At 43.0% G+C, this 16,033-nt stretch overlaps 1 protein-coding gene across 1 annotated transcript; it reads right to left on the bottom strand.

The window, feature by feature from the left end:
* Positions 1–599: 599 nt before the first annotated feature.
* On the bottom strand, positions 600–9,936 carry LOC311213739 (ras-like protein family member 11A-like). Its single transcript, XM_084293945.1, has 4 exons — positions 9,581–9,936; positions 8,128–8,184; positions 5,641–5,723; positions 600–1,266 (listed from the first exon to the last, which is right to left on the bottom strand). The coding sequence occupies exons 1-4, from the start codon at positions 9,723–9,725 to the stop codon at positions 799–801; spliced, it is 753 nt and encodes a 250-aa protein (XP_084150071.1). The 5' UTR covers positions 9,726–9,936; the 3' UTR covers positions 600–798.
* Positions 9,937–16,033: the final 6,097 nt, after the last annotated feature.

Below are 16,033 nucleotides of genomic sequence, written 5' to 3'. Positions count from 1 at the left end.
TTTTTTTTTTTTTTTTTTGGAGCAGGTTTTACAGCTGCACTGCTCTATTTGTCCCTCATTGCCATGTAGCAAGCCTACACAAAAATGACAAGTAGACCATCAAAAAACTGACTACAAAATGCTGCTAAAAGTAAGTATTTTGCTCATATAATCACTTTCATAAATAACAAGTGTTTAAAGAAAAATAATCTGAAAAAATTACATTTTTGTAATCTCCCTTTAATGAGACACTGTATAAGCTTGCAACGCACTCTCCAAGTTCCTAAGAACACTTTCTAAACTGCAGTTTCTGAATTATTACCTTTAAAAAAAGTTATTATTTATCACTATTTATATTTGTCATTTACTTTTTGCCTTTATTTTCCAGTCTCATGACTAAGCAAATCTGTTAAGTTTTGCTTGCTCATTATAGCTCCTGTCACTCTCCTGGTGTCCTTCTGTAGCTTATTGCCTATGCTTAGGAACACAACCACTCCCAAGAGAAGCCACTTCTCTTAATAGTAGAATTTAATTATTTTATTAATAAAATCTACATTTTAAGCCTAAACTGTATGACTGTCCATTTTGAAACAGAAATATTTTGCGACAGTCTATTCTTTAAATCACAGTTTCTAAATTCTTGCCCCAAAAAGCACATTCTGTAAGTTCCTTTGCTGAATGGATGTGGGACTTTTAAGGAAGATGTGTAGACAATATGAAAGAACCTTCCACATAGTCTGATTGCTGATGCCCCTTAATACCAGCTTATTTTCTTGCCTTCTTTTTCAGTGATGTAGAAACCAATTTCTGTCAGCTACATCAAAGCGTAGTGGCAGATTTCCCTTTGGAAGTCAGAGCCTGTTTCAAACGTCTCTTTAAGTCCTGCATGTTTGGAGACTTGGGTCGGACAAGGTGGAGGCCTCTTCGTTTCTCTCCGTTGCAGCTCCCGATCATCCTGCTGACCTCCTGGCAGAGCTGCTGGAAGGCTTCATGCACTCCCTCACAGTTCTCCCGAGCTGAGACTTCGTAGTAAGTACCTCCCAGTTCGCTTGCCAGCTGGAGTCCTTCTTTGGAGGACACCTGCCTGGCTCGCAGGAGGTCTCCTTTGTTTGCCATCAGAAGCAGGGGAATGTTAGCGTTTGGGTGAATCTTGCGGATGTGCTGGTATAGGGGCCGGATGACTCGGTAGCTCTCATATTCTGTGATGGAGTAAACAAAAACGAAGCCATCTGCCCAGTAGATTGAACGGTTTATCTGCTCTTGGCAACATATGCTGTCAGTGTCATCCTGCCGTCAAAACCAAGAGGTGTGAGATTAGAAAACTGAGAACAGGGAGCAGACGGAGCAAGCAGTCATACAGCACCGATAGCTACTCAAAGCTGTGTACTAGTACGGCTGTTGCTCAGCAGACAGGCAGAAACCTCGCTGTTTGCTGGAGGATGCACTGAGGACAGGAGAAAGTTCCTGTCTGTGTCAGTAGCATATGACAGACAAGCAGCACAGAAGCGGAGGGCGATCAAAGCCAATCGGTTAAAAATAAGAGAACAACCTAACACTGAAATTGAAAAGTTCATTTTGGATTCTCTGGTAGTAAATCCTTATGACAGCAACCTGCCCTTTTGTTGTGGATAAAATTGGGATTGGCATAGTAGGAGCGTTAGAAAATCTCAGCAAGCTAGTCATACTATTGCAAGTGAATGGTTGTTCCCCAAGGTGTTTTTTTATGTCTTTTTCCAATTTTGCATTGGATGTCTCCATGGTTGGGGGTTCTCACTAATTCTGTTAAGTGAAGCCTGACAGGTTTTACTGCCATATAGTTTTCCAAATAATCAGAAGCAAAGTTACTTTGAAAGAGCAATTTGTTGCAAATAGCCAATTACTGGCACTGAAATGAGGTGAAATCTCATTGCTCATTTATGGAGCTGCCGTGGGTTTATATTACTGCTTTGCTGGTCACACGCTTGTTCTGTCCATCACAGCTCCTACTCACACAGCTATAGCAGTCACCAGCATGGGGAATATAAAGCAGAATACAATACCACAATACTGTGGAGCTTGAAAAGAGATCTGCTCACTTTTCAAGATGATGCTATTTTCAGCTAATCCTCTACCCTTTGTTATCCCTGCTGGCATGTTTCCCAGCTAGATAGGGAGATCAGTGCTGCAGTTATTACCAGGATTCTCGGTTTGATAAGAACTGACATTCCTGTCAATAATCCAGGCTTTCTCGGAACGTGCAATGTCTGCCATACCCAACAAGACACTACACACATTCAGCCCTTGCTGAAGTTGTAAGGAATTAGAGGCTCCTGGGTGTTTTAGTGGGAGTTCAGCATCATAAATAGAGTCCAGCTTTTTTGATATTGTTGTTGCTAAATTCTATTCAAGAAATCTTCATGAACTTTAGTAAGACTTAGAACAGGCATTTTAAATCCTCTCCAAAGCCCACTAATGTCCGTGAACATTTTATCTAACAGTTACTGGCCGACAGAATGTGCCCAGTAAACAGTTCAGTTAATTGGCTGTGAAGGACAGATCCAGCACAAGAGGTCAGATAGTATCTTCCTAAACTGAAACAGGCAACATTTCACATACTTCAACATCATTCACAAATTGTTTTGTCATGTGTCTGTGATGCCATGTAATGACTCATTCCAAAGGCATAAAACACCTGGAAAAGCACTTAGAGGTTTCCTGACAGAAATCTAGTTTGTCATAGGAAAGAACAAAAAATATGTTAAAAATTTAGCCACTGTTCAATATTAGTTATGGAAATTTAAAATATCAGAACTTATGCTCCAATATCTATCTATCTACATAACACTTATCTGCCTTTCTCATGCATTTTAACAGGATTTGCATGTGCTCAGCAATCTCCCAAAACAGATCACGTTTACTTAGACATCTAAATATGAATTACAAAGCCTAACTTCAGGAAGCAGAGGTGGAAAAGAATGAGCAAAACTGATTAGTTCTTTATGGTGCGTCAGACAGTTTAAAAGAAGGACCACAGACAAGACCCTTTTGTGGGAAGGAGGAAGCAGGGTATCTGAAGGCTCAGAGTCTAAATAAGGCTTAAAACTTTCAGCAGCAGTTCTTCTAACTGCCCTTTTGATATACCTATTTGCCCTGTACTTATTTCAGTATGGGCAATACAGGCACTGGCCCATCATACCTAGTAATTCTTTGCTCTTGCCAGCTCACAGTAGTATAAACCTAAATCTTAAATGTCCTTTATTAGCAGTGAAATTGTTTAACAGATGTCCTGATCACTCTCCTCAACCCTGCTCCCCAACCGAGGGAAAAAAAAAAAAAAAGAAAAAGAAAAAAAAAGAAATCAGGGTTGCATAGAGAAGGAAGAGGGAGCCTCACTAGCAGCTTTGCTTGCCACATAAATGAGAGTGAACTCAGCCAGGCCAGGGCAGGCTGTGGGAAGAAGGGCAATTTGCACTGTTGGTGTCTGAGTTGTATCCAATCTGTAGATAATTAGCCTCTTTTCACCAGCAAACTCCTTTATGGGGAAAAAGAACTAATTGCTCTGGCAAGCGTTGGAAAATGTTTTGGGAGAAGGTGTACGTTCAAGGGAGCCCTAATGAGCAGGAATTCTCAGTTACTCCAGCTAGGCCCACCCAGTAGTGAGATGGATGGATAATCCCCAATGGAATGCTTTATTCAGGAAAATCAAAGGCTAATGGGCTACTTTTTAAATGGAAATCTCTGCTCCAGAATGAATTTTGAAACACACAGTCATTTGCCATGTATAGTCCAAGCAGCAATGAATCATCTAACAAAACCAGTTATCTCTTTGCTTCTGTTTCTCTCTTAAACATTAACATTTCCAGTGTGGCAAGAATCCTGAGTGATTCCACATGATTTCCTCCTGAAACACTCTGCTCAGCCTGCCCACCACAAACAACTCTCTTTCTTAAGGATTTTAACAGAAAATCTGACCTATTCTCACTCAGTCTTGAGTTCTGTTCAGGAACAATCCTTTCAAACGATTTCAGATACATTATTTGATGCCAGCAGAGATCCAAGCTAAGATAAGCATGTCTGTGGGAACTGTTGAAACAGAACAGACCTTTGATTGGGACAAAGAAAATGAAACTCCTCCCTAACTAAATTAGAAGAGTTCCTGACTAGGAAACCTCAGCTGCTGGCATAATACATTTTGCAGAGCTCTGGTTACAGTCTCTGAACTTTAGGGCAGAGTCTTAGTTAAAAAAGAGAAATCAGAAAATAAACATGTATCTGGTGTGAGAGGGGAGTTAAATTCATTCACTCCCTCCTTTCTCCAGGGGACCGAAGAGAGAAGGGATTCCCTTTGCTAAGCCTGTCAGGCATTCCCTGTTGTGCCTAATCACCACCAATAGCTTCTCTTTGCTGTGTCTTCTCTAAGCAAGCTGGCGTAGGGTCTTTGTACAATTAAGTCCCACTTGAATATTTGGAGGACTTCCATAATGGCTTTTGTTTGCTTTTTAGTGTGCCGAATAAACGAGGGTTCTTCTGCTCTGTGCACCTCTGGAGCAGAGACTTTGGAGCTTTGTCAAGGCTTTCCACTTCAATCTGCTTCTGGTTGTCAGAGAAAATGGACATGCAAGCTGAGGCTGGGGGAGCTTTGCTTACCCTGTTCTCTAATCTCAGGCTGGAACAGCTCTTCATGAGCACAGAAATGAGCCCGTGCTCGTGTGGGTCCACGCAGACTAAACAGGATATATAAAGCTGTCCAGGGCTAGCTTGAAAGTGGATGAGAGATGGTGGTGTTCCCATCCAGACATATATTTGGCCAAGTCTGAGCACAGACTGAGGTTAAAGCCAAACCTAGAAGTTTAGATTTGATGGCGACAAGAGGATTCCTAATTTTACCATGAAATCTCAGCTATTCTATAGGAATTATTGCTCTCCTGAGATTTCCAACATTCCTATAAAAACAAACTTCATTACAATTCCTGCTGCTCAGACACCACTTTCATCATGTTGTTTTACACATAAAGCAGATCTTCAAAAAAAAAGTTATCTTTATTTTGGAATCTGTTTGTAAGAATATTTATAGAAACAGGTTCCTGTTCAAACATTAAACCTTGAATATCTAAAATAAGAATAGAAAGAGGGGTATATGTAAATGCCAACAACTGAGAAATAAGGAATGAATAAAATTAAAACATGAAAAAGTAGGGAAAGCACTGAAAAGCACCCTAGCTGGAAATGACAGTTTCTGTGAGGCCTGTCCCTTTGAAAAGAAACACCTTTTCTGGAGAAGAGAGATTCTGGGTGCATCGAAATACGTAAGGTGAGCCAGCTGAGCCTCTGGGCAGGTGAGTTTTCTGCTGCACAGAGACAAAAACTATTTGACAGGAAATAAAACAAGTCAGGGAGTTGGCAAGAGCAAGCCAGCCTGATTGTCCTGCTGTTTAGGGTTGGGATGTAGGTATGTATTTGAAATAGATTTGGTTTAGTTCTGACTTACTCCTAAAAAGAGCCTGATTTAATCTCTTCAAGGGCTCGTTTTGGTGGGTGTAAGGTACCCCCGTAATGTCTTCCTTTGAGTTTGAGCCCAGGTGTATTTCTGCTGGAATACTAACAGATGACAGTGCTGGCAACAAACAACAGACAGTAACTGTGCTGTAAAGTAGTGAGCAATGCACTGAGCAGATGTGTTACCTCCAGTGAAACAAAGGGAGTATCCTGCACCTGTAGGGAGATCTGTTCCCCATCTATGGTGAACTTTCTTGAATACAAAGCACCTGGTGGAAAAAGCAAGATCATTAGGGGCAGGGACTGTAACAACAAAGGAAAAGCACATAAAGGCAAAATGGAAGTGTCAAAATCTAGTTTTGAAGCTTATGATATGTAGCTGCTTGTAGAAAAGTGAAAGGTACCAGGGAGGCTGAGTGGCTGGTTACTTAAGTAAAGTGGTTTTGTTTTTGCTGTGTGTTTGGATGTTCCCACTGTATCCCTAGGATGGTATATGGGAGGGGTGGCACTTGTAGTGAGTCAAATACTCAGTTACAGTGGGTGCATCAATCCTAGTCAGATTTCCAGTCCATTTTGTTAACTTTTTAAAATGTGGAGGGCACATATTTTTAATCTCAAGCCAAGCTATCCAGGTGTTTACTCTAAAATAGGTGAGCTGATTCCTACTGCATTTTTCTGAAAGTGTTTTTTTTATTTTTTATTTTTTTTTAAGGGAAGTATTCTAATTTTTGAACACAAAGCAGGTGAGCATATACAGAATACCCAGATGCTTTTTGGAATTTGTACGACTTTAGCAGTCAAGAGTTTGGTTGAAATCCCCAGAGATTAAATCAGAGTTCTGGTTAGTCTGAATGACTGATACTCAAGGTCAAGCCCTGGCAAAGTGTCTAGGGCTGACCCAGCTCTCATAGGAGCATGACTGTTCTGGGCTTGAACTTCGTTTTGGTACTGGAATGCAGATGAAGTGACAAAGAAAACTTAAGTTTTGATCTTATGAACTATCTGTGGTTGTGATAAGGACAGCTTCAGAGACTGATGTCATCATCGTTTTTCTTTGGAACTTAATGCAAGTCACATGGATGTACAAGAAATGCTATATCTACAGCTGTTGTGTTTGACCTTTCAGAGTTGTCCAAATATAATTGTCATCGCTACACTTTAAATGATGTACTTCGGCTCAAACCTAGAGAAATCCCATCTACTGGAGAGCAAGGAATTCAGACCAACAGGGAGGTCAGTTAGTGACAACAATGCTGTCACTTCTGAAAATTATCTCTGTAAGATTAGATTCAGGGAAACAAGTGCTTTTATTCCAGTGGAAAAGATTCTGAGCTCATAGCAACATTTATAATATAAGGAAATTTAATATGGCAAAGTTTGCTGCATCTGGATCCAACATTATCGTATTATATTTTAATACTGACTCCGTGAGGTAAAATAGCCCTCCTGGGAATTATTTATTTATTAAAACACATCAGATTTTAAGCTGCTTAAAAAAAGCTGGTACTAGTTTATGGGAAGGTACTGCGCCCCTGAACCAGACAACATATTATTTCTACTCTGTAATGCACTGCAGAAAAAAGACCAGGTACTTCCAGACGCTGTGCTCTTATTTATACCCAAGCGGAGGAAAAGCATGCTTGAGTGATCACAAATACAATACCACCTGTTTCTTATTTCTGGCATATTTGTTTCTTCTACAGCATGGCTGTTGGGCTGGTAGCTTAATGAGAAAAGCATGTGGCTCTCGGCACCAATCCATTCCAAAGCTCAGAAGTCTGACTTGATCTACGGTCTCCCATAGAAAAGATGAAGGAAAAGAAAGAGAAATAGTGCAGGCAACCATCAAGGTTACTTAGGGTCAGTGAGAGGGAGCTGTAAGGAGGAGCTTTCAGACTGTATTTCATCAGACAGGCAGAGATCAAAGGTGTCTTGTACTGCCATCTCCATTCCTAGCTCCCCATTCTAAATCCAGCATGTGTCTCCAAAGTGGAGCAGTCACTGCTCTGAATCCCCTTCTTTTTCACCCCAAATCTGAGGCGGCCTACGTGTGGGATGTGCTAGTGGGTATGCGCACAGTGATCCCTTCTACAATGCTGGCTGATACAGTTAGCACTTGGAACAGAGGCTGAGAATTAAACAGCACATCCCCTGAGGTGTCAGGATTAAACAAGAAACACAGTAGGAGTTTGCGTGGCCACTTTGCTTATCTTATGGAAAGAAGACTTCAATTTGAAATCTCCCTTGTCATAAAAGACACTGAAAGAAGGGGATACAAAGGGGAAAAAAAGTTCTGAACTGCCTTTTACACACTTTGGAATTCCTCTGGCTTCCCTGGGGTTGCAGAGAGAGCAGCATTGGGTTTCTGCGGTTTAGTCAATATGCCAGTTGCTCCTAGAGTCTACATTTTAGTATAGGTATGTCCCCAAGCAAGCATTTTACTCTGATCCTTTTCCTTCATGTTGGGAAGAAAAAAAAAAAAAAAGGCAGCTAAAAGGATCATAAATAATGAGGCTTTGATTTATTGCTTTCATAGCTTGAGGCTATTAACTGAAAATATGCACCTTATGGACATCTAACACTGCTTGGCTTTCCTGTAATATGCGCCCGTCACAAAATTGAGTAGATTCCTTTTTAAGCTATCTGCAACACTGCAGTAGAGAGCAGACTCACCAGTATTGGCTTCGTAGTCTCCAATAAATCTCTTAGTGAGAAAGCGCACAACCAGAGCTGTAAAACAATGAAAAAAATATGGGTCTTTAATGTGAACCAAAGTCAGTCTCTGCAGAACACGTGTAATATCTGACTGGAAGAGTTAGCATAATATGAAACCAAGCTAATCTTGCTATTGCTTGCATGCTATTCTGCAGATCCTTCTCTTTGCACTCACACACACACACAGAAAAAGATTGGGGCCAGGCTGTGATACCTAATGCAGTGTTTAGCAACTTGTACTGTAAATTCCCCTCCAGTTCAGTGAGGCTATCCGGTATAGGGTGTGGAGGGCTGCTTGTGACTGCAGATATAATGATCTGACCTTTGGTTTAAAATAATTTAGAAGAGTAACAAGCCAACCCCTTACTATACTGAAACTAATCCCAATACCAACTTTAAGACCTCTGTGCCATATCAGAAGTGTGGCCGATGGATCAAATGGCTCTTCCCAGCCTTAAAAATCCTCAGTCCCCCTCTAATGAAACCCATTAGTGATATCTAATCACACCCAGCAAACAAACTGCATGTGCTATGCACACACGGGTCATGCTGTGGCATGACCTCCTTATTCATCTTAACCTGTGATGCTTTTATACGCTATTGGATTAGAACATTTTCCTTTTTTTGATCTCTTTATAACACTTATATCTCATTTTTTGCCACAGGAATTTATATTCCTGTAGTGCTTTCATCTCAGCAGATTCCCAATAATTTTCAAAACCACTCAGTTAATATCTAAACAAAAAGTTTTGTTCTGCAAACAACTGTATCATAGGTTTCATTTAAAACAATCATTTTTCTCACAGTCTGTACTGAGTCACCTCTTTGCTACCTTTACATGGGCAGCTACCTTCAGCAAGTTACCTAAAAATAATACAGAAACATAGCTGCTTCAAATCCAAAGCAAGGAAACAATTTGCTGAGTGCTGTGGAACCCCAGATGCACTAAACCAGATCTTCCCGTAATTATTTCTGAAACCATGAGCCATCTACTCCAAAGCAGTAATGCTCCCTCACCCTCCTTTCTTCTGCTCTCCTTTGGAGAGTAATACAGGGAGACACATCTCCTGCGCTGTTATTTGTCCACAGACCATACATCATTTACAGCAGGAGAATAAAAATCGCTACCCCCATTTTTTTCTGAGTGGAAATTTAGATGTTAAACCCTCCGCACAAGACCCCAGAGATTCATTTGTGAGCACAGAAGTGCCCACGCACTGGCTGGCCACACAGAGCTGCAGCAAATCCTCCCGGCAAACCAGGCACCGAGCAAACAAACATAAGCACGAAGTAACTCCAAATGCTTCAGCTGCAATGGTTAAAGGGGCTGGCACAGCCTTGGGTCTATCGGAGCCGCCGTCGCAGGCAGCCAGCAGCAAGCAAAGAGCACGAAGGACACCTGTGGGCTTACCTGTCTTGCCCACGCTGCTGCCACCCAGCACCACGAGCTTGATGATTTTGTTGGGCACGCAGTCTAGCACCGGGTACTCTGGTATGGGAAGCAAGAGAAAGTTAGTAGAATACTGTGACATCGTATCCTGAGGGATGAGACGCATGCCAGAAGGGAGAGCTGATCAACCCCAGCAGGAGTTGGGAGAGAGAGGGAGGAAAGCAGCTTCTCGGCGCCTGCTCTGGGCTGTGTGTCCCCGGGCAGAGAAGCCTTCTCATTGCATTGAAGCAGCTTGCCCGAGGAACGCTACAGCCACCGGCCTCCTCTTCCCGATGCCTCCGCTCAGACAGCAACTTTGGAAAGCAAAAGGAAACTTTTTGATCAACCCCCGTGAAAACTGACTCCTCCATTCCCCAGCCAATCACGAGGGAACCCAGGACATTCCTCCAGCCGGGCACGGAGCGTGTGCCTCCATCAACCACGCTCCCTCGCTCCCCGCTTTATCTCCCCGCCGCCTGGTTTCTGTGCTGCCCCTTGGCTCCTGCCTAAAACGAGATTCTTCGGTGCTGCAGTCGTCCCAGCGGCAAGAGACGGTCACCCCGCTGCCCTGCGCTAATTCCACTTTGAATCATCCCGTTCTGCCTGTCTAGTTTCTCGGCATTTTCAATGGGCTCCAGCTCCAGGCTCTGTTGTTTTCCCTGCCCTATTGTGTCCTGCAGTTGGGCCCCTTCAGGGTGCCAGAGCTGCTGGGACACTCCTCGTCAGGAAAACAAACACTTTCCCCACACACACACATTTTTCAGACAGGGGTAGGTTTTTTATTCCAAAGTACAAGCTCGCATCTGTATCCTCCAGGATACATTTGATATGCTGGGTTGTGCATGTTATTAGTTGTAATTGCCCGCTGGAATGTGGGTCAGCACAGGCTTGGGGCACTGCCGTTTCTCTGAACATGGAAAAGTGAATTTAGGGCTGACAACAGGCTTGGGAAGGCTAAGGAAGCCAGTATCCTTCAGAGCCAGACAGAGGGAATGAAGAAAGAATGACTTCTATAGGCAAACCCGGTGTAGTTTTAAGACAGCTGGCAGCTGCAAGGTCTGTAGGGATGACAGCATGTAACCGTACACGGGCTACGAGCAACTCTCAGTTATCAGGGATAATGGGGAGGGAAGAAAAAAAGGACGAGCAGTGGGGAGGGAATGGCCCAGATAAAGGAAAACTGCAAATAATATAAAACAGATGTAAATGAAACTACAGAAAGTACAGTCTGAGCATTCATCTCTGAAAAAAAATGGTCAAAAGAGATCTGCAAAGGGTAGGGCTGGCTTTGCACAGCGGTGGGAAGAAGGAAGCCTGGTGCAGACAGCATTCTTCTGAGACGTGTGCTCTGCCACGCTGCGTGGGAAACAGAGATATTAACTGAAAGCTAATCCACCCCCAGATCTCGGAGACCCGAGTACGCGGATTTCTCCTGTCTTCTGCACACTCCTACCAGGCAGAAGGTAGGCATGGCTCCTTACAGAGAGGCTGCAGCCACCAGAAGAGCTTTTTCTGCCCAGACACTTTTGTGCAGCTGCTTTCAATCACAGCACACACAAGCAGGTTCTGGAGGCTGGGGTATCACAGGAGGAAGGGGAATCAGGCCAGGTCTCTCGATTACCACCCCTTCTCAAAGCACTGGGGGCCAGGTTTTCCAATGATCTCAATTTCCATGCCAGCGTCACACAGGACCTACGCATGCTGAGCGTGAGTTGGGTGCAGAGCTTCGGAAAAATCCAGCTTTGGTGCACAGCAGTCCAGTAAAACAAGCACAGGATGCAGAAGATTTATGAACGTATCGCTTTTCCAGGGCTCGGTTTCCCCTCTAAAAACTCCTTCTGAAGCTGTATTTGTGCTGAGTTGTTGTGTAAGTGTGAAGGGTTATTACTTTGACCATCATGACAGTCAGCTGATGAAGAGGGAGAACAAAAGGCCTGGAGGGCTATCCAGCTCGTGGAACTGGGAGGGAGACACCAGATCCTGTGTCTTTTGGGACACGGCTCCTATGGGAACGGTCTTAAATCTTCCAGTGTGTAAATTGGCTTCCAGATTTTTGCAGACACCCAAACACTGAAAAATCTTTTCCAGGAAATTTCATTACCAGGGTGCTTTAATCTTGCAGAAGTTTTGTAAGAACTGGGCAAATGAAAGGAGGAACATGAAAATGTTCAAAATCTTGTGGTCGATTAACAGGACACTTTGAAATGTGCTGTTGAGCTGGACACATTATAAATTTTAGGATTAGCTAGCAGCAGTATGTAAATGTCCCCCTCCCTAAGTGTAGGATGTTGGAACCCTTATTACCATTTGCTATTAAAAGCATATGTGAGTGAGTAATACAAAATTATTCATTGTAAGTCTTCCTATGAAAACAAGTGGTAATATATCTACCAGCTTCTAGGTGGCCAGAACGATTTCAGCCCAGGGAAAAGGGCCAGATAAATTAAGCAATATCATGGGGAATGTTCTATATGAGCAAAGACATTCCTAGAAGAATACAGGTCTGCTGTCTTGCTTGAAAAAGAGAGGCAACACCGCTGACAGGAACAGAAGTAAATGTCCTTTTGGATTGTGTCAGTGCTGAGGAACTCCAGAAGGATCTCACAAAAGCGAGCACAGAGAAAGCTGGCAGAGGAGCTTTAGTCTAGATAAATGTAAAGCAATGCATCTAGAGAAAAATAACATAAACTATGCTTAAGTGGTGCTGAACTTGGACTTGGCACCCATAAATTAGGAAGGAGACCTTGGAGTCATCAACGGCTGTTCTCTGAGATCATCAGCTCAATGTGCAACAGAAGGAAAAAAAAAAGAAAATCATCAAAATGTTGGAGGGGAATGGAGAACGAGACGTGGGGTGGCTTTTTGCTGCTGGCATGAAAGCTCAGAGCATCCCCACCTCCAGCGCAGTGCACGGTTCTCTGCATCTCAAAACCATGCTGGGGGCTGAGAGGGCACGGAGCCGGGCATCGCAAATGGTCACGGCTTGGAGCAGCTGCTGGGAGGAGGCTGGAAAAGCTGCTTGCCATGTGCTTACACGGACGCTGGTGCTGACACCCGAGAGGAGATGTGTCGGGGCAGGAATGAAAGACCAGTGCTGGAGGAAATGTTGGACTGCTTCTTTTGGCAGCTGTGATGGCTTCTGGTTGCTTAAAACAAATGTGAAAGCAGTTTTAGACTGAATCTTGGAAGCAGACCAATTGATTTCTAGTTCTTTGGCTAATATGGTTCCATCTAACTTTCTGATGCACTAGCCCAGGCTTCTTGTGCTTCTAACCAATGCTTGCATCCACGGCGCACAGAAATCTCTGTCCAGAGCAAATAGTTTCTGATAGCAGTGAAAAAGGCAACATACACTCCAGAAAGTTTTAAATAGATTCCCAAACTCCTTTTCTTATTAGCCAAAAATGATAAATTTGGGGCTCTAATTTGGAAAGAATTTGAGTAAGATATGTAGTAAAAGCCAGAGGGTTTTGTATCTGATCTTTATTTGATTTTCTAGATTGTCAGAATAGTCTTTTCACCGAGTGACACCACACAGAAGGATCCACACTATTTAAGATTGTATAACCCTTGGCATGTAGAATAAGAATTCTTTTTAAAAGAGATTTTCATTGTTTGTGTACAATGGACTTATATTTAGCTAAAAAAGCACATGTTTTTAATTCAAATTCTTCTGGAAAAACAATAGCTTAAATTAAAGGAAGAATGTTTGCAAAACTCAGAGCAATTTTGAAAACATTTGGATGATTCTGGAGATTTTAGTAACCACTCGTTAGGTTACTCCATGCAAAGATATCTGTCTTTGCATGTTGCACACAGATTACGTTATTTCCACACCATTTTATTTTAAGATTTATTTATTAGTCTATGTTACTTTTGGCTATGATTTTTATAAGATTTTCTATTTTTATTGTTGTTGGCACTTGTGCATATCTTCAGTGATGAACCATAATAAAAACAAAAATATTTGCCATTACCATAGTGCTTTTCATACGAGGATGTCAAATTGCTTTCAAAACTGGATATAATTACTCTTCATACATTTTACAAAAGGAGAAACAGATGAGCAGAGCTAGAGCATCTTGCTAAGATCCCTGCATATTGGGAGGAAGGCGAATGTTCTCACTCTTTCCCCTTCTTCCTAGCAGAAAAAAAAAAAAAAAAGAACAACAACAACAACAAAAAAAGAGTGATCTGTCTAAAAGTCTATTTGCAATGGTTACATTTACCCCCAGAGTCTCTCTGATGCTTTTGCACAGTATTTTGACATTATGGCAACACTGCTAGAGAAGCGTGGCACATTTCTGAGCAGATGTCTGAAGCATGGTGCTGAGGAAATGCCACTTGCTTTTGCAGGTGTTGGGATGAAACTCATAGCTGGTTGCTCCCGTAAACACCCCCTGCTCCTGAATGTGTTCTAAACAAGCACAAACTGATCTTTGCGGCTTTGTCTGACTGCCTTTGTTGCAAATGTGAGGCCCAAAGGCCAGCTCTCACACTGCAGAGCTTCAGCACAAAACAGAAGACAGAAGTAGCATTTTTGCCACCTTTTGTTCCCAGTAACCCAGTACCTCCTAGGCAGTACCTTTGTGGCAGGTAAGACAAAACAATGATGAATGTGATGTGCATGAGGAGCAAGCCTTCCTCTGTGTGTTCAGGATCGCACCTTGTGTAGGTCCTGATCACAGGTAAAAGACATTAAAAATTAGGCAATTGTGGCTCAGCAGTAGCCTCAGAAGTTGTCGTTTCAGGACAAGACTGTCATTTTAGCACCATATTTGTACCCAGCAATAAACTGTTCCGATCTTGAGGCTAGAGGGGAAGGAAATGTCCTCAGATGCTATTACGACATCTGTGATAAATCATATTTGGTTCTATTTTGGGATGTAAGGGAGGAGATCATTTAAATCTACAGTTAAATCTGGTTAAACGCTGTACAGATTCCACTATTTCTGTACTTCCTGTCCCTAATTCTGTTGCATTGCTGTTCATGGAAACCCTGTAAGTTGCACGTGTCTTTTTTTCACTTTTAGTGTATTTTTAAGGATATTTTTTTAGGTTGCGGAATACTCTCCCCTGGGATCCTATAGTAGATGACGTGGGAAGTACAGCGTGTATAAGAGAACATCGCTGCAGGCGAGCAACTCAAATAGAATGGAAACATCTTGGCCTCATAAAATAGTTTGTGCTTTGGAAACTGAACCAGCTCTTCCCCACAGATATTCCCACAAGGTCAAGGCTGAAGCAAGGGGCAGCATGTGGAATCGGTCCTGCCCATGGTGTGTTTCATGCACAACGTAAGCTTAGGGCTTCCTATGATCTTCACCAGCTCTTTTCAACAGCACTTAGTTTATAGGCCACCCGAAATATTAGTCAGGTTTCTTCCAGCTTCAACACAGAGAATTCTGTACATTGTCATTGTTGGGACAACAAACACTTCCACCCATCTGTCTCCACAAGGGATTTTTTCCTCTGATAGGTATTTGCTTTTGGTGTGCAGTGTGTGAAGTGGTACATAGTGACTGGGCAGCATTTTTCACTCCTTTCCTGCTGGGTGTACAACAGACACTGTTAACACAGCGCTGTGCTCTGAAAGGCTCCTTTTTGTGATTTTGCTGAGACGGGCATGCATAGTGAAGAGCAGCAAACAATTACTTGGTGCAGAAACAATGGCCATCTCCCCCATCGTACTGGATGGCTCCGTATAAACCTGCCTGTGGGTGCTGACAACTGCTGAAGACATTCTTGGGAGAAGGTGAGTTCCAGATGATCCTTCAGGACTTGTCAGTTGCCCCAGTATCTATTGCCTTCCTCACTGGGAGCTTGGTGATGTCCCCTAGCTCCAGCCATTGCACCATTTTGGGGATGTAACTCCAGCTTGGCCTTTTAATATCATGATTCTGACCTTTTGATATGATTCTGTGATTCTTCTGCATTCAGTTTTGGGTCCCTCATCACAAGAAGGACACAGAGTTGCTGGAACGTGCTCAGCAAAGAGCAACGCAGCTGCTGAAGGGACTAGAAAACAAAACATATGAGGAGCTGCTGAGAGAACTGGAGGTGTTTAGCCTGGAGCAGAGGAGGCTGAGGGGACACCTTACTGCTCTCTACAACTGCCTGACAGGAGGCGGCGGCAGCAGGGTGCCGGTCTCTTTTCATAGAATCACAGAACCATTAGGGTTGGAAAAGCCCTCCGAGATCATCTGGTCCAATCATCCCCTACCACCAGTGTCACCCACTAAACCATGTCCCCAGGCACCACGTCCAACCTTTCCTTGAACATCCCCAGGGACGGTGACTCCACCACCTCCCTGGGCAACCTGTCCCAATGCCTAACTGCTCTTTTTGAGAAGAAATGTCTCCTCATTTCCAACCTGAACCTCCCCTGGAGCAACTTGAGGCCATTCCCTCCAGTCCTATCGCTAGTTACCTGTG

The sequence above is a fragment of the Netta rufina genome, assembly GCF_964035555.1.
Source record: "Netta rufina genome assembly, chromosome: 12".
Classification (NCBI taxonomy): domain Eukaryota; kingdom Metazoa; phylum Chordata; class Aves; order Anseriformes; family Anatidae; genus Netta; species Netta rufina.
This window is presented reverse-complemented; position numbering and strand designations above follow the sequence as displayed.

What these genes read in the sequence shown, in the direction of transcription:
- LOC311213739 (XM_084293945.1), bottom strand. Translation starts at nt 9,725, where the DNA reads ATGCGTCTCATCCCTCAGGATACGATGTCACAGTATTCTACTAACTTT. An exon ending in CAGCAGCGTGGGCAAGACAG is followed by an intron (nt 8,185 to 9,580) that starts GTAAGCCCACAG and finishes ATTGTTTTACAG; the next exon opens with CTCTGGTTGTGCGCTTTCTC. An exon ending in CTCCCTTTGTTTCACTGGAG is followed by an intron (nt 1,267 to 5,640) that starts GTAACACATCTG and finishes TTTTGACGGCAG; the next exon opens with GATGACACTGACAGCATATG.